The sequence below is a fragment of the Pleuronectes platessa genome, chromosome 8 (genome assembly GCF_947347685.1).
Source record: "Pleuronectes platessa chromosome 8, fPlePla1.1, whole genome shotgun sequence".
In the NCBI taxonomy this organism is placed as follows: Eukaryota; Metazoa; Chordata; class Actinopteri; order Pleuronectiformes; family Pleuronectidae; genus Pleuronectes; species Pleuronectes platessa.
Window position 1 is genome coordinate 13,719,234 of NC_070633.1, and position 19,194 is coordinate 13,738,427.

General features: G+C 42.3%; 1 protein-coding gene across 2 annotated transcripts in view; it reads right to left on the minus strand.

Moving 5' to 3' along the window:
* Nucleotides 1–956: 956 nt before the first annotated feature.
* gria3b (glutamate receptor, ionotropic, AMPA 3b) overlaps nucleotides 957–19,194 on the minus strand; it is an 80,752-nt gene continuing 62,514 nt past the window's right edge. Inside the window, exons 10-15 of one of the 2 annotated variants that reach the window (XM_053429528.1) lie at nucleotides 18,612–18,818; nucleotides 15,997–16,370; nucleotides 14,456–14,654; nucleotides 6,456–6,703; nucleotides 2,619–2,733; nucleotides 957–1,202 (exon numbers count right to left, since the gene is read on the minus strand). In XM_053429528.1, coding sequence (XP_053285503.1) covers nucleotides 957–1,202; nucleotides 2,619–2,733; nucleotides 6,456–6,703; nucleotides 14,456–14,654; nucleotides 15,997–16,370; nucleotides 18,612–18,818 — 1,389 coding nt within the window. Of the gene's footprint in view, nucleotides 1,203–2,618; nucleotides 2,734–5,576; nucleotides 5,692–6,455; nucleotides 6,704–14,455; nucleotides 14,655–15,996; nucleotides 16,371–18,611; nucleotides 18,819–19,194 lie in introns of both variants that reach the window. The other variant, XM_053429527.1, reaches the window with a different exon arrangement.

Genomic DNA, 19,194 nt, shown 5'->3' on the forward strand with positions numbered 1-19,194 from the left:
AAGTGGCCCAAACTAAAGGGAGTGAAGCCTTAAAAGTAATTCTTTTTTTTAAAGCTGTGTGTGTGTCGCTGCATTCTGTTTCACTGACTCTAATTCCCACTCCTCGTCCTGAACGTCTGTTCTCGCTCTATGTAGCTTTTGTGATTGGGTATAATCTCCTGAGAGAAATCTGTAAATGACTGGTGGTCGCAGCTTCAATTGTCAGAATCAGGCCGAGCAAGTTCAAGAGTAACGCTGAACTACCTATCAGTTGAAAGAACTTAGTCATTAAAAAACTGCGTTCATCTGTGATATTCAGCGAGGAGACTTTTAAAATATCAATAATTGTAAACAGAGTCTGGTGTATTTGATACAGCAGCAGCTCCTGTGGTTAAGGAAGCCAAGGATCATGGGTAATATCCACCGTTCAGTTGTGTTTCAGTTCAGAGAGTGGGAATACGCAGTCAGAGCTCCAGTCAGCAGATTGATAGTCTTTGTTTTCTCGCGACTTGAAGACCACGTTATCACTCGTAAATGGAGTCCAACAGAATGAATCGCCACAAGTGGCTGCAGAGGGCGCTGTTGCTCAGTAAAAGTTACATAGTGTGGCTTTAATACAAGGTGATAATTTCATATCACCTAAATGTTTACATTAAACTTAATAATAGTGTACTGCAGTTTGTTGACACTGCAAAAAAAAACAGTGGTGCAGGGTTTGATGTGTTCTCGCCCTCATATACTGTACATAGCCTGAGGCTCTCTCCATATATGTTACCAGGCAAGAGCATGTCTTGTGTTTGAGAAGACACATGTGTTCTGTTGAGTTCAACATGACAACCATAAACAATCTCACAAGCAGCAGCAACACATACAAATGAATAATTCAGCCCAACTGGTATGACCGTGGAGCTAAATGATTCATCTCACACAGATGTGCTCTGCGGAGTCAGAGGACGGCGAGGAGCGGCGGCGTACCTCTAGATCTTAACGCTCTCGGTTCCGTACACGTTGTAGCCTTCTCTGTATGTGGCAAAGTTCTGGGTGTTGGTCGGGGGAGCCGGCTTAAAATTCTGGGCATTCTTGGCCAATTTCAGCCGTTTGGTTTCTTGCCGGGATTTATAACAGAACTCTATCAGAGCCACCATCATGGCCAGCCCCAGCCCTCCGACCAGAATATAGAAGACCCCAGCCACATTGCTTAGACTGAGAGCACTTGTCTTGTCCTGGGGGAAAGTGAATGACATAGTTAAGAGTTTTGCAGTGGAGTGAGAGCAGCAGAACAAAGATGCAGCCTGTATCCTTCACACTGAGCCTGACATAGACTTGACTTTCAACAGTAAAATTGCCTTGCTGAATCATGACACCCTATCTCACTGACGCTAGATTATGAAAAGGCTACCAACAGCTACAAGCAACATAACATTTAAGAAGCAATCAGGTGCTAAGGCTATAATTTAGAGTGAACTGATTTTCCTATGGTTGTCACAAAGTTACGAGGAACTTCCGACTGCCATAGTCAAACCATTCTCCACTAGGGAGAAAGAAGCCAACTCTCAATGCTCTGCCTATCTGCTGGTGAATGTAGAGCTTCACGCTTCCCTGCGCTATTCCTTTGTCAAATGGCTTCTGCTCTTGACCATGTAAGGAAGCTGGTCAGTATCGCACAGGTCGACAGCTCTGAAAATCCCTATCTTAGAGACATGTACGTATAACTCTCAGGGCAACATTGTCATACAGTACAGTCAAATTCTAAATAGATGAATGATAGCTCCATTGAAGTAAAAAAAAAAAGACTAAAGATCAAACCATTTTGCTGCTGCTTACCTACCAAACATATTCCTTAAAAATTCGTTTATTAGAGTTTTACTATTTGCAGTTTAACCCTATGAGCGTGGAGGTGTCATAAAGCTATCTAGCGAGGCTGCCCTGGGATCTGAGGCTTCGACTGTATCTCAGAGGGTTAAATAGTGGGTTTATTACATTCCTCCACTTCCTGTGATGTGCAAACTGAGCCTCTTACTGCAACTCCCAGCAGCCACACGATTCGGAGGACACCCTATGGAGCTCCCGCTGCTTGAAAGAAGTTTAATCGGGTAACTCATCACAATGAGAGGCTTCGCTTTCCCGTCGCACCACAGGAGGCCAAAGAATCTAATAGACACATCTCAATGCAAACTAGTAACAACACATATAAATCAAATTTTCATTAACAGTTTGGTAAATAGAAACAGCAGCATAATGGTCAGAGTATCATGAATGTCAAGAGTGAAAATGAGCAAAAAATAGCATTTATCAACAACTATTAACTGCTGTGATTTCAGTTGAAATAGTGTATCTGCCAGGCACTTTAGAAAATTCCCCCTGAGCGTTAGCATTACAGTTTTAACAAAAAAGAGCTTCTACTTTTTTATATTGCGTTAAAAAGAAGAAAAAAATTGGGGAAGCAGTGCCGAGTGTCAACGCCACGCATAAACCGAGTTACAGTTGGTGGCAGAAAATCTAAGTAAAAAAAAATTAAATAAAAATATGTGTAGCAAATTAAAATGTATTCTATAGATGTTATAGAAGTTTTGTCTTGCATATGAACAGTACGTCAAAATGCAATTTGGAATCAGTACAAAAGACCTGCAGCGACTGACCTTACTTCCAGAGTCCTTGGTTCCACATTCACCCTTATCGTACCACCATTTGTTTTTCAGCTTGTCTAAGATGCCTTGTTCACTGAGTTTCAATACTGCAAGGTTTACAGGAGTTCTTCACGTGGGAAATAACATAAATAACATTATATTATGTTATTTTATGTTATTCAACTTTAAACTACTACATACTTAACAAAGCGATAAAGCAGGATCCCTGGCTGTGTCAACATCACAGAGAGCAGGCATTCTACCTATTACCTCTATAACCCCTAGTCTAAAGCCAGGGCCTGCTCGTATCGCTTTGAGTAATCGGCAGACGCTGTTAGTGGGGCGACGAGCAGGTACTGTAAAGTACAATCTGCAAGTCTGTGAATATCCAAAAGCATCAGGTTACACTGGTTTGGGGACAGGTTCTGGATCATAGGGGCCTTCTGAGCAGCATTTAACAGATTCAGTCCAACAGGAGCTTTGACTTAACAAACAGGAAAAAAGATCTGACTTTCTTTCTACATTAAAATCAGCATAATGCTGCGCTAGTTTATACTTTTGTTGCCATAAAGACTACAATACATTTTTGGGGGGGCATTACAACCATTTTCATAAATGCCCAAAAGTGAAAGACTACTCAATTTGTATGTGTCCTATTCCAACATATCGCTTAGTAAGTTTTATCTCCAAATTACACCAGATTAGTGTCAGATGAGTGTTTCTCAAGCAAACTGCACAGAGCTGCAGGACTAAGCTCAGAAGTATTTGTGGAATAATTCCTCTCATATTTGCCTGTAGCAGCATATCTAACATCTGACGCAGTTGTTTCTTGCCGTTTGATTTCTTAAAAAGCAACATCATGACCTCTGAACACAGCATGTCAACATAAATTATCATAATATTCTAAAGAATGAGAATTACTGCAACAATTGCAAGCTAGATATAAAGATCACACTTTGTAGTCACAATAAATCATCTTTTGTTGTGTGGGTCAATCTAAGTAAGAGTAGAAAGGAAAATTGAAGGCAAAGAAATATTGTGCATCGATAAGTGAGTAACCTGACTCCTCCCTGGGAACAATGTCCCCTAAGGGGATTCATGCAATGCATAATGCACTGAGAGAAGATTACACCACTGTATATCCCTCAAAGCCAATCTGGAGAAACGGACTGTGAAGACCAGACCATTGTCTTGGCTCAGAGAGACATTGATTAACAATGCAATTACCCTGTAACATGCTCTGTGTCTGAAACTCAATCTAGGCTACACTCTGTTGTGCCTGGGGGGCATGAGAGAGCTGTGTGTGTGTGTGTGTGTGTGATGCTGTGTGCTCGTCTATGTGCATCCCCTGTTGTCTGTTGGAACACGGAGCTGTGAGCGGGACGGGGCCAAGCAATGCACTGTTTGGAACAAAAGCGCTCCAGGCCTCTTTATTCCACCTAATCAGGCCTTTCCACTGAGTCCTGGAGAGCTACGACAAGCCAGGAAACAGAGACAGGACGGTACGTACCTGTGCACGACAAAGATCGATGACAGCACAAGAGACAGACACTTTCACAGGGCTCCTGAGCATGCTCTCAGTAGCACAGGGAGGCCTCCTGAGCGCTACACAACATAGCAATGTTAGCAATGAGAACATTGAAAAAGATGACATCAAAGAGTCCTAAAATAGGATCCACTGGCATTGGTTTGACATTATTTGATCCATGCCTCATGGAGCTTCTTGTGGTGATGCTATCTTTACAGTCACTGCAGCTTAACAGTTCACTGTGGCCCTGCCATATCTATGACAAATGACACTGAGGGTGTAATTATACAACGTTAGGTCTAAGGGATCTTGAGGCTTGTGTGTAATTTAGCCAATTATTTGACCTATATCATGACATGTGGGCTGACTGCGTCATTTGTCAATTTACCTGAATTGTAAAGAATATAATGTCACAGCCTTGTATGTAATTTAGCGAAAATAGTCCAGTGCTAAATGGCACATAACCTACGTATTGTTACACTAACTTGTCAGGGGTAATTGTGGGTTTAACACTCAGCTACATTAAGTGCCCATAATGGAGAAATCATTCACAATCTAACCACAGAAGAAGAGGGAGAGATCTGATGGTTGGATAGGTCACAGCGAGGTTATTAATGGGTTTGGGTAGGAGCAGCATGGAGCGGAGTCAAACCAGAGGTGGTGTATCAGATAAACCAATAAAATTGAATTATAAGTCTTTTGTTTAATTAGACTTCTCACGTTTGCCTGAAATGCTTATTCCCCTCAAGACGCCGCTGTTCCCCTTGCTTTCCTGTCGGCCTCGGCTGAGCAGCCATTTGGAGTTTTTTTGCAGTCGAGGAGAATATGTCGCGTTGGCTTTAGCGCTCATGGGCTCTGGGTCAGTGTCACGGATGTGAAGCAGCTGAAGTACCATCTCTTACAGGATTATAAAACTTTCACCTTCGTGACAGAATGCTGGAGGTTACGGCCTTCTCAATACATTGCTTGGCCAACTATCTTGCGTTACTTGTGTATGTGACTTTACTAAGGAATATCTCTAAGTAACTAAGCTACCTTGACAATGTCCTAACAGCTGAGACGAGGTGATCTGCCCTACAGCTGTGGAAGGATGGATGAACAAGGCTCAACCTTTCCAAACTGTAGGGCAGCCATGTTCCCTTTACAATAGTCAAACGGTAAGAAAGCTCTTATATTGGGCCTTATTTGCGATTCAGTCGTCTATGAACATTGTATTCTAAATAACCACAAATAATATTTCCTGTTTGCTAAGCAAGAGCTCCTTAGTTCGATCTGAGCTGTTAAACCATCTGGTCAGACGATCAGTTAATTTGGTAATCTGCCGTTGGGCAGCAGCAGGTCGGTTGGGATGGACAGTTGGCTTGGTTATGGTTGGGTTGTCGTAACAGCCTTGCCGATTACTCTGCACTATGGTACCCGATTGTGGTGACATCGAGGCTGACCTTGGAGTCACCTCCCCCGCTGCCGCACTCTCCCTTGTCGTACCACCATTTGTTTTTCAATTTGTCCAAGAGGCCTTGCTCATTCAGTTTTAAAACTGCCAGGTTAACAGCATTTCTTGAAACGATAAAACATAACTTGTAAGAAAATGCACAGGTCCGTGAGAAATCTAATGCAGAGTATTAATTGTACGAAGCATAATAATCATAGGTAATGGTAGAGAGACTACCAGGGTCAAAGCAGGGACTTAATGCACAGAGTACTGTTAATCAGAATGGTCTGGGAAAGGACAAATTGTTTAAGAATTTCAGGAATATGGAGAGATAAGAGAGGCTCATATAAGGTTAAGACAGTGTTAAATCTTGGAAAAGGTGGCATGAAGGGTTACGTGGTTTAGAACTGTGCGGGATGGGGACACTTGTCATTGAGAAGAAAGTAACAACAACAAACATCATGCAATTAACATTCGTCACAAGTGACAGCGCAGCTTTTAAAAGCTAAATTGAAAAACCATTGAACTGTTAAATTAAAAGTGACAACACAACAGTCAGGTAGGACAGCACACAGGACAGAAGGAGAGATCGAAGGAGAGAGAAAAGCAACAGTGAGAGACACATAAATATGATGTGACTGTCAACTTTAGCCTTAACGTCTGGATTGGATTTCTCTACAAAATTCTTAATCACATGTATAAAAACATTGAGAAAACGTTAATCATCATTATATAACCTCTGTATCCAAGTGCATTTTAAAAGCATTCTATTGTTACCTCTGTGTCCACAAAAAAAGAAGAGGAAGAGAAGAGAATGACAACAGGGGGACATCAGGGTAGGTGGAATACTATAACAACATTGATGATATTGTTATATTATCCCACCCACCTTAATGCTGAGCCTTTGGGGGTCGCCACACCGTAGCCTTTCGAGTCGAGGTTCCCGCCCACTTTCATGGTGTCACATGGCTTCCGCTGCTCGATGTACTCGTTCATGGTGGACTCGAGGAGAAAGGCGAACTTGCCTTTTGACTTTCGTACCCGGGCTACGCCATCGGGCGTGGTCTTAACAAACACTGAGGGCTCAGCGGATTTCATGTATGACCACATCTTCTCATACACTGCTATTTTGGATCGCTGTGCGGAGAAGAACAGGAGAAGAGAAGTAGTTTAGAAACATGAGCATTATATTTGTCATAATGGAGTTTGCAGGATTTTTGTGCTTAATGATCACATCTTTAAAAGTGGCATCAAAAAGTATTCATAGACATCACGGAAAGCAGTGGTGTGATATCTTTAAATACTTCCACAAAATACAGAAGGTGAACTTTTTCACAAGATCATCAAGTACAGGAATTTACAAAATCCATTTTTCCTCATCAGCATGAATGTACTGTTTGAATATTAGGTCCCTGTGTTGCAGCTTGCAGCTCAAATTCACTGAGTGTGAATGAGGATCACACATCACCGCTACTGCAAGTAATGTCATGCAAATTGGGTTTTAGTAGAAATACTGACATTTGTGGGCTTGATTATGCAGAAAAATTGCAATAATTAAAATTCTGTGACTGTGAACTGCAGGTAATGATCATTTACATGGAGACTAGCAGAAGTTTGGATCAGTTTGATGAAATGTCAGTCCCAGTGAATTACAGCCTTGGTTTATAGTCCTAATTTAGCTTTTGAAGCTATTACAGTCATTCAGCAATGCAGCCATTAATGTACAATCTCATCTGTGACTCAGAGGCGATGTGCAGAAGAAGCAATAGAAGTGTACAAGACAGCAGGTTTCACAGACAGGCAACTCATCACAAAGTGACACAGATGAGCATTTCCCCAGTGCCTGGGGTCAGGCTTAGCGAGCCTGTAACTTCTGGAGGACTCGAGCCCTATCTATAATAAGCATCAATTAAATTATTCAATGCCGCTGGACTTATTTTGGCATAGGCATTTCATACTTTGAACAGATCCTGGTCCAAACAGCAATGAGCCAGTTCCTGAGTGGAACTGTGGCTACTCAGAACTGGATCCTAAATAAAAGAAGGACATTTTCTTTTAATAAAGGCCAGAGGAAGACGAAGCTGTTGGATGGGTTTCAAGAAGTGGCTGAATCAAAAGATTGACTGCAGCCAAAGGGTTTGGAAAGGGAATATGGACAACTGTTGATAGACCAACATCTGTCCGAGATGCTTCCCTGTAGTTTGATTTAAATCTCATATGTAGCAGATGTCATGTAGTACAAACATTATTGTTTGATTCAGCTTGGATGTTCAAATCATTGTTTGAGCCATTTATCAAGCAACAAAACTGGCTAAGAGTCTACTTAGTCGTGCTAGCAGTTCTGCACAGCAATAATTTGAGCCGTTTCGATGCTAAAATGCTCACAATGACAATGCTTAGATTATGTTAAGTGGGTATAATGTGCCATTAATCATCATCATCATATAATACCATTAGCTTGGTATGTATTTGTGCATAAAACAAGTTGTCTATTGGAAATCAAAATAAAAAAGCAAAAAAATATATAATTTGACCTGTTTTTTAGTCAGGCTAGTATTTTAGGCTGAAAGTAGCTGCTTTCAGCAACTTAGATGTATTGAGATGCTTAGTTCTATCATTTCAGAATCACATTTAGTTTATGTCTTCGGATTTGGGATAAAAACTTCCAATGAGCAGCTGCCGCCTCTGAAAAATTGTAATAAGCAATTTTCCGCTGCATTCGATCAGTTTATAAGCTAAACACGCCTAAAATATTAATCAAATGGAAAATGAATAAAACTGTTAGTTGTCGTGCCTGCTAACAGGTCATAGAGTCAACTAGGAAGTCTGGAAAAGAGTATCTGTATTAAAGCTTTACTTAAACGTGAAGATAAAGGATATTTGAACACACACGGAACTCTGGTTCTTTGAAAAATCCAAACACACTTATCAGTAAATTGACTCATCACAGTCCTGAATTGGTAAAAGCCTCCTTAATAAGAGCATGCAAAAGCATATCTGTCCTCTTATGCGTTTCTATTAATAAACAAAAGCATTAACCTTGACCCAACGAAAGTGCCTCACAGGCATGTAATCATATACAATTTATTTGTAGGCATCTGTCATAGAGCATCAGGCCAAGGGTGAGGATGAGATGTGACAGCAACATAACACAAATTAAAAAGTATGCATTATGAATGTTCCCCACTCAGATGAAAAAGCCTTGAATCCGGGGCGACATAGATGTGATGTTTTTGTTTAAAATCTTGCTCAATGGGTTCATTGTGGAAACGACATTCGTTTTGGAGGACGATTCCCCCAAAGGCCTGAAGCGGGAACGCTGCAGACACCTCCTCAAATGAGGAAAAAAGAATGGATCTGGGCATTGATTACTGGTGACAGAGTGTGCTGCCTCAGTGCTCTATGAAGTCAATTGATCAATATCAGAGCTGGGACAAAGTGCAACCAAAACCTAAATAGGCCCGAATCCGCCCCAACTAAAGTCACCAGCAGGAGGCTTGAAGCAGATTCATATGGAGAGAGGAAGAAATATTTGATTATCGACCGATGGCCCATAAGTGTGCATACACACACGCACACACGCACACACTCACAAACACACCTACACAAACACACACACACACCCAAGCACTTTCAGCAGCTAGGACTTTGCATTGACTTCCATTCATTGTAACCAAAACCTTATCCCTCAATTTGATCAATAACCAATTCATACCTTATTATAGCATTAACCTAAACACAATTCCAATCTTACCTCTAACCTTAACCAGAAGGTCAATAAACAAGCTCAGAAGATTTGCCTCATTTGGACTGAGCTTTGGTCCCCATGAGGACAGCTGGTCCTGACATGGTCAGTGTTTATGCTGGTAAAGGTCCCAAGGAGGTATAAAAACGAGTACACACACACAAACATGCCATGATGTATTGAAAGTCGACTCTCATCTCCTTTAAAATCGAATCATTCACGTTCTGGTCTACGGTGGTCATTTAAAATTCAATTAGGGAATAATGACTCTAGAAAGTCCATCATCAATGAAAATACAACTTGCTGAGCAATTATATACTGCCCATAAATACTGCTTCATACATGTGGCTCTCCCTCACACAATATAATGGCCCTGTGAGGACGTACCGCTGTGGTCTAAATGACCTTCCAGACGATTAACAAGGATTTGATGGCTATAGTATAATGTGAAAAGAAACACCAGTCCATGTTGCAAACTGCATAACTCTCGTCCTCTGAGTGTCTCCACATTATACTAAAGCAATCATGATGTTGCTGTTTTCATAACAAAGTACCCACATAGGTGATCTCAGCCAGCCCTCCTACTAAAGTGACACAGTTACATCATCTGTGTAGGTGTTCCTCCTACAAATCTGTCTGAAGCAGTTCCCTGCTGTCTTCTAACAGCCATACAAACAAACTCAGGTCTCTTGTTCCAGCCTGGTGACCGAAGGTGAGGTATAAAGAGAACAGGACTTGCCTTCAGCAAGACAAGGTTAGGTGAAAGCAAGAGGAAAAATGGTAGGTGCTCATTATTCCTGTAGGGAGAATGCTGAAAGTCGAATCAGGACAGCACCACATAGAGAATAGACGTGCACTCCATGCAGACAGATACAGATGAGGGTTTACTTATAGCGAGGGTCAGGAGTTCATTTTTTTAATTATTAAACCTGTGACAGCAGATTTTCTTGGTGCAGCAAAAAGTAGCTGCAAACATAACATTCAAATATTATCAAGCACACGTGCAGCAGAGAGGACACAGCCATAGGTTCAAAAGTCTGATGATCATATGTCTAATATTTTCTTCCTTTTAGCTCTGTTTTAGACTCCACGTACCACCAAGGGAAACACCTGCTCTTATCTATAAAATGTGCTATTAGAATATTTACCAGCAAGCACCTAACTTCTTGCTACAGCAAATGGAAATTATGCTCGCAAAGTTGATTTAGAATTCTGGGATACTTGCATCATGAGAGAGATAATATTATTATTATTGTTATTTATCTGTTAAGATTGTTTAGTCTTAATATTTTGTAGCTATCTACACTAAAATAAATTAATACTATTTATCTGGTTTAAAGGAAACATTTAGCTGAATTTGTTCCACAGTCCACTGTTAACTCTCTTACCAGACAAGCTTTGGGATATAAAGATGAAATGCGTATATTAAAAATGTTAATCTGTGTAGTACCGGGTGATACAATGAAGTGGACATGGGAGATGGACAAAACGGATTTGGTCTGTGTTTTAGAAAATCTCTCGTTTAGGGATTTTGTTGTTCCAGAAATAAACAGTGTCATTAAAATGTCCAAGAAGGGACAAGTGATTAAAGTCCAAAGTCAAAGAAATTGCCCTCTCCATTCTAAATAACCACTTAATCTGTATTGATTCCGAGTTACGCAGCGTTTCCAGACCTTTGCCCACTGCCCTTCGAACCGCAGCCTGTTGTTTATTCTGGCTGCGGCGTCTCGGGCTGCTTTCATTATAGCCTCTCGCACACACACGCTCCACTGCTCGTATATCTAAATGCCATTTCCATACACCCACCGCTACATTTCCTTCAACTTTGCTTCCCTTCCACTTGGTTTGCGGACATCACCACTTTCCCCCAATATCCTGTTTTCCAGGACTACCTGTATCTCAAGTATGCAGAAATGAGAGTTGAAGCTCCGTGGGTGTACTTTGTCATTGAAGTGCCACGCGCCTTGCCCTGAATACCAATTGCTCGTCTTTGATAGTTGTTGCTGGACTCCAATAGCTGCTGTTGCTGCTCATCTGAAGTTCGCCGAGGCCCACCGAGGACGACGCTTTCCCTCAGAGGTTACGCGTATCTCACACAAGTCTGTCATCACTTTTGTCAGCTTTCTCTTTTATGCAAACAGGCTCTAATCTTTATAGGAGCCTCCCCTTCACTCAGCACTGTACTGAAACATAAATGACAAGAGCTCGGGGAGCTGTGCTACACTGTGCTGTATATGATTGCAGGACGACCTACAAGGATTTCTTGAATAAATATCCTCGCCGGCTCCTCTTCACGCAGCCCCGGCTGAACGCAGGTCTGCTCTGCATAAAAAAAAAGCTACTTATTAAACATTGTGTTGGACCATGCAGGAGCTATAGTGTCGGTGCCGCAATAGCTGAGACGTGAAATTGATTTTCACGCATAGTAAAATGCATTGGTGACTGCGACCAAGCTGTTGTTCCCGTCTCCACCACACCTGCAGATCAGTAAGATGCATGATGTCTGCTGCTCAGGCTCGGAGTAATGTAGAGTCTCTTTTGAAGGGAACAGAAAACAATGCTGCCATCTCATTTCTCTGTGCGATTATCATTCTTTCATTGTTACGCTGTTAAATGAGGTGCATAAAGGGACAGCAGTGTGGTTGTCTTTGATGGTCTCGCCCCAGTCTTTACACGTAATTAAACAGCGCCATCAGCCCATTTTATCATCTCAGCCATTATTACCATCCGGCTTCTCCTTCAATGTACATTTCAAAGACTCAACCGTGCCAAGCCTTTTGATGGAATAAAACCTCATCAAGAGGATAAACAAGGCCCTGCTGGTAAAACTCATCATTTTCTAATCATCCAAAACACAAATATTCAACTGACGGCATAAAAAGCTCCGTGACAGGAATTAAAGCGTTGAAACAAATCGCAGTGGCGCATGGCAGCTGCTACGTCAGGGGAAGAGCAGCACAAAGCTTGAAGCTATCTCGCATTGTGTCAAGGTAAAGCAACAGACAGGCTGGGGACAGAGGAGGAGAGGGTGCCCAAAACAAGCAGGGTAGTCTGGAGAAGAGGAGCCAAGAGCAGGTAGAGCCGCAGTGCCAAGCGCCTACAGCCATTCAGGCTGCTGCTGGGCTTGTCGACAGGCTCCCAGGCCAGCTGTCCTAGTTGGTTGCGAGCAGCCGAATTCCGGGATTTCTGGGCAATCTACACCACTCTCTTTGAAAATTCCTCTACAGCTTCCCCTCATTCCCATTCCCAAAATTTAGACACACAGTGATGTGAAAACAGTCACTGTCAGGTAATAAGCCATGTGTCCAAACTGTCCGTTTTTTAAGGAGAAGAAAAACAGCCTCTGAGGGATAGCGTCAAACACAGAGGACAATGAGACAATTAATCTGATTTGAAAAACGGAAAAACTTGAGTTGAAGGTTTTGTAGCTTATTATATTCCTTGTTTTACATTCACATCACAGTATCTTCATGTTATTGCACATTTTTTAACATGCAACATATTTCTGAGATGGTTGCTCCTGTCAGGTCGCTCTGCAGAATCAACCAGGTGAGATCATCAAAAATTAAACACCAGCGGTGTCAGAGATGATGACATATGTCTTGTTTGAAACGTCGGACTTTATTTAAAATTTCCAGCTGGCTGATGCCGTATGTGTCTAATTAAGCCTGAATGAATTTCCTCAAAAACAGATCTGCGATAGAACTTGAACCCTTATTAATCAGTGTTTTTTTCTTTGTCAGCCCTCTCCAGCTTTAATTAAAAGTCCCTTGGAAAAAGCGGTTCACGCATGACATTTCCTATTTGAAGACTTGTAAAAGGAATGTAAGTAGGACACTCATTATAAAAAATACAGGGAAACTGCGACTCCCTGACCGTCACGTCTCGGATTGTTTGACCAGCAAACCCTCGCGTAGCTCCATTGTCCGGCTGAAAGCCTAATCTGTAATTGTCGTCCATCATGTCTGCGGCACAAAGACATATGGCGCAGCCCCTATGATGAAAGGGAAAGTAATGACAGGGGTTTCTATGGAGAATCAAGTGTTGCTGTCACACATGTCAAATGCCATGTTTCATTAGATATATGATCCTGTCAGAGAACCTTTCACAATCAAATCCTATGAGACTACAGTCTTTAAACAAACGCTTATTTTTAATATAACGCTTTGAACACGCTATCTTTTTCTTCTTTGCGTAAAAAAAACGTGGATTTGATTTTGCATTTTGTTGTGCTGAGCGATTCAACCCAGGGGTAATACAAATGAATTGCTCTCTCTGCCAACAGGCTGCAGCTGTGAAACATATGATTTGTTTCTCTCCTGCTGATGAGTAATGAGGGAGTGTAAGATAAAAGACTGTCATATTAGCTTTTCGTCATCACAGGCAGAGAGCTGTTTCTATTAATTATTATTCAACTTACTGTTCTGCAAACGAAAAAGGACTGGACTGATGGAGCAGCAGCGCCACAAGCTAAGACATCTATGGATTTCACAGCAGAAGGTTGATCAGCCTTACAGATATGCAGCTACTCCTGCATGTGGTTGCTTTTCAGAGACTAATGCACCTTCTCTTCAGATTTGACTTAATTTATGATTTAATTGTCGGACTAGTCCCTCGTGCCGATGGACATATTGCTTATTCCATCTGAACCATCTTTCAGACTGCTCTGTTTGACCTGCAGGACTCTTCTTCATCAGGTCCAATTTGCCAGCTCTGGCTGGCTAGCTAATTATATTTCATGAGCTGACCCTTCTGAGTTTGAGTGCTTTGATTAGCCTCCTGTTTTTATCACCTCGGAGTCTTCTACGTTGTTATCACACTTTCTGCTGACAGCCCCAGTGCCTCAAGGTTGCACACTGCAGCACTGCTGCATCAATTTCATATTCATGTCGTAAGAGTTCAAGATCTGCTTCTCTGTCAACATGCCTCATTTAGAGCAATCTTGTGCAGGTCAGGAGTGCTTCACTGAAGGTACAAAATGGAAACGCTGCAAGGAGGAGTTCATTGAGTATGTTACACAAAAGTAGCTCTTCTCACTGAGTGCAAAATGTTAAGGCCTTTGCATGATTTGGCATTTGAGCTGAAAGCATTTGATTAGTCAGCTGCTCTGTGTGTGCGAAACAGTATGTTTATGCACTACTTACCCTAAAAAACTCTTTTGTGGAGCCTGAGTCTAGAGTGCCATATGCTATCTCTGTCTGCTTGGCCAGATCCTCTGCACTTTCTATGGGAGAAACCATCCTCTCCACTGTCAAGAAAGCAGCCAGGTTGGCTGTGTAAGAGGAGATGATGATGAGGGTGAAGAACCACCACACACCACCAACGATACGGCCCGACAGAGACCTGCAAGAGAAAGGTTGATGACAGGCAAACACAGATTGTAATTACACAGTGACATGTGGTGCCTATAAAACCGCTAAGATCTACCAGTTGTGTTTAATGTACATAGTTGCAACGGTCATCAGAATTTCCTGGTAAATCGTTAAAATAACCCTGTGCTGTGTCAGCACTTCAAAACAGTGCACTTTCAAAGAAATTAGCGGCAGTTGTTTAAATGTACCCTAATCCTAGTGGCAATCTGGGTCAAAGATCACCTAATAGCCTGAAGAGAGTATTGATGAAACCATTTTGTTGACGACAATTTCAGCATTGAAAGTGCTAAACTCAATTACACTTACAGTATAATAGCTGCAATAAAACTGAAATAAGTCTAATTTCATGTAATGAACACCTGAAGGAAGAAGGCAGTAAAATGAATATGCTTGACTTTTCATTCCATGTACTTATTAACAGCTGATCTCATCACTTGCAGGTGTAATGTCTTGTTACCTCCGCCAAGGAGGTTATGTTTTCACTTTATTTGTTTGTCTGTTAGTTTGCAGGGTCACGCTAAAATTACTGGAAGGTTGACCAAGAAACTTGGTGGAGGGATGGGTCAGGGAAGAATCTATTACAAGTTTGGTGCAGATTTTACAAAAATGGGCGAATCCAGGGATTTAGTTTCCCTTCCTCTGCAGTGTCTGGATCATTATTGATTCGGTCTGTGATGGTAGCAGGGGTGCATGTGCAAGGGCACGGACGTGGCTCTCACACACAGCAGATTCAGAGTGACACGCCCATAGACTAAAGAGTGAAAGTCAAATTATTGTGTGAGAGAGAGAACTGCAATACATGCCCCGTGCAGCTGAGACTACTCTCTGTGTGAGAGCTCACAATGGCACCCACAAGCATGTGGCAAATAGTGCTGTGAGTAGTGCTTCAGACAACCATAGTTATACAATGTGGCAAAGGAGCAACACACCACATCAGAGATCTCTTATGTCATTATGAGAACGGTAAAACAAGTTCACTAGGGATCAATACAAAACTCTGGATGGGTAAATTAGAATAAGGTGGACCACCACAGTCTGGATAACTAATGGAAAACACTTTTTTGTGGAGATAGGGTATTAACCTTGGTTAAGGAATGCCATCTCAGAACGCCAATTCCCTCTGCTTTTTTATTTGTTTGTTTGTTAATAGGATAATGCTAAAACTGCTCAACTGATTTCCATGAAATTCATTTGGGACTGTTGTGTCTCTGAGGAGGTTTGTGATCTCTGAATGTCAAAATAATGCAGTAACATTGTTTATTTTTCTATTTTGCTCTGCTATCCACTGCTGGTGTCTATTGCAAGTGACCTACCTGGGTGAGATGTCACAGCCCTGCTGCATGAAGGCGCCCAGTGAGAACCAGAGGGAATTGAAGATGCCAAAGTCATTGGGAGGATCAGGGGGAGTCTGAGGGTCTTTGGTCTCGTCCTGTTCCTCAAGGTTCCACTCATAAGGACTGAACCGACTGACCAGGAACAGGACCACGCTCACCCCAATATAGGCAAACACTATACACATCCAGATCTCATAGGCCAGCGGGTCCAGGAAGGAGAAAACACCAGGCTTGGACTTTTGGGGCTTCTTTATCATAATGGAGATGCCCAAGCTCATAAAGGGCTTGGAAAAGTCTATCATCTCCTCTCGAACCAGAGTAATGGTGAGAGGTGCAACAGCTATATCTGCTCTCTGGAAACAGGGACATGCACAATGAGCATTAGTTATGACCTGCATGAAGAAACAGGTCATTTTACATGTGTGTGTGTGTGTGTGTGTGTGTGAATGACTGGAGCTGGAGAGGGAAGTTAAAACAATGTTATTGTGACGACTGAAGGCCAGCTGAAAGGAAAACACACACACAGGAGGAGAAGAGTGGCACTTGCACAGTGTTAGGACTTAGGATGGTTAATACATTTCAGATCCAGACTGTAAAATTAATTATTTTCACTAAAATGTGTCCATATTGGGAGGTGAGACGGAAGAAAAGCTCCCAAGGCCCCTGCGAGACTTTGAGAGAGACAGCTTGGAAAAAATCCACAGAGGCAGATGGGAGTTTGAGTCATATTTGACCAACTGCTTCCTTAATCAGAACCCGAGGAGAAACAGTGGGGAGAAACTTTTCAGTGGTGGTGCTGCTCCTAAAAACTCAATTTCACACCACATCTTGTCGAGAAACTCTGTGTAATGGCTGTATCAATACTCGCGTTGATTACAGTAAGACTGCAAAGTAATGCAAATCTGTTTTAGCGATTCAATAAACGGCTGTCAGTTAAGAAACAACAAAAGAATTGGCAGGCTCCGGCCATGTGAACTCCATCACATGCCGTTCAGCTCCAGATTTCGCTCACACAGCTTATTCTGGCGTTTGCTTTATTTGTTTTATTTTTTCAAGCTGTTTCTCTTGATCTGACTCCTTTGCTCGGCTGTTCAGTCGCGTTACGCTATCGAAACACATGGACGGAGGTGCCGCTGCTTTTTTAGGACACACAATGGGTTTCTTTGTAAAAGCAAAAAGAAAATAATTAATCACATAAGACTAGTGTGACTGCAGCTAGTGTGTGTGTGTTTGTGTGTGTGATTAATTAAATAAGTGCTGCTCTTCAAAAGGAGCCGTTCTGTGAAGGGCAGTTCTTGGTATTGCGCAGTATTGCCTTTTTTTATATCGAAATTGAGAAAATATTGGGCTGTGGCAGCGCGAGGCAGAAAACGTTTCTTACAAGGTCAATCTAGGAGCAACACAAATAGACCCAATAAACACGACTGTTTTCTTTGTGCTGTCAACACAACACTGCGCAGGGCTATAACCATTTAATCCTTGTGCAGGCGTAAGCAGCCTTCAATCAATGGTGAGGGAAACAAAGCAATAAAGAGCAGCCCCGGGCCTAACCTTTAGAAAGACAACTAAAATCAAATTAATTTACCGGTCGAAAGGTCAAAATGTACAAAACTATTAGTCTCGGCCCACCTGCTGTAAAAATTACAGGCCCGGGAAAGACTTGACAGTGACATGATTGGGAGATTTTTTCCACCTTCCATCAGCGGGGAGTGGACTTTTCTCATTTGAGAGATAATTTGGTGGCGATAGCACATCAAACCATGCAATCTCTCGGGCTGATAGTGGGAAAATTGAGCAGATGAGGAAACCTAACCCTCATGCATTTTGCATTTGGCCCCTGTTCAACTATTGTGGCCTCGGAGAAAGGCGAGAGAAACGGGGGGAAGGGGAGGTAGGGTATAATCTTTGGAGCGCTCGAGGTGTTGCGAGAGCCCGTGAGCTCTGTCAGATGTAAAACACGGCATGACCCTTCGCTAATGTGCGGGGTTCGACCTTTATGGAGCGCAACACATATGGATCTTGTTGTTTCAAACCGCAAGCCACCATTTAGCTGTTGATTCCAAAGCAGATTTTCTCAGCTGTGAATTTACAATGTGGCATATTCATCATACACATCAAACATTGGACATAATTACACGATCACTTCAAAGGCGTACAATCTTTCATTCATCAAAGTGGTTTCAGTGTGTTTGCCATATGGACTCATTGTTTTCATGTACCTACCTCTGTTTCGACTGTGCCAGAGAGAGAGAGAGAGAGAGCGAGAGAGAGAGAGAGAGAGAGAGAGAGAGAGAGAGAGCTAGAGAGCTTTCTAGGCTAAGCAAGGAGGATTAATTGCAATGAACAGCCCTGAGAAATGATTTCATTTTCTCCGTCTCAAGATGATCACCAACACCCCCCCAATGCTTGAAGCTGCATTCAACAAATTCACTCACAGCTGAGCTTCCTGAGACAGCATCAGACTTTGAACTGGGCAAGAGCTGATGAGTTCGGCTTGGTGATAACCTTAAGACAGAAAAATGAGATCTCCTCTCATGTTGAAGTTCCTTGCAAACTGCCATGTAATCAGTGAAATCGAGGCTCCCAGTACTCACCCCATAGACCAGTTCGCCCACCATCCCGTTCCACGTCTTGGTCTCGGGGTCTCGGGCTCCGTACTTCCCATCCATTACTATAGACAGTTTGTACTTAATTCCAACATGTTTGGCAATCTCAGATGCTAAATCGACGCAGTAGCCTTCATATCTGTCATTCCCCTCCAGGTGATTATAATTTTTCTTGTACATCACATAAGGAGCTTCCTGTTGATTCAAACACACGCTGGTTTATTCACTCCCATGCCATGGCACACATTCAATTATACAGAAATATGCATACATGCACCCATATGTGCCCATGCGCACACACACACAAACACACACGTTTCCAACATTATAAGCTGCTATAACCACATCCATGCAGGCATGCATACGAAGATGATGCCCTGCTAATGCACAAATATGCACTTATAACAGCAGCGTGAGCGCGTTGTCACCCTGCGGTCAATAAGCCGTGGCAGCCAGCAGACACCAAGCCCAATGCACCCAACCCGTTTTGAGCCCGAGGGCGCAACTCGGTGGCACAATAAAGGTTAGAGGGAAGGGAGAGAGAGAGAAAGTAGTTTTTCATCTTATGTGG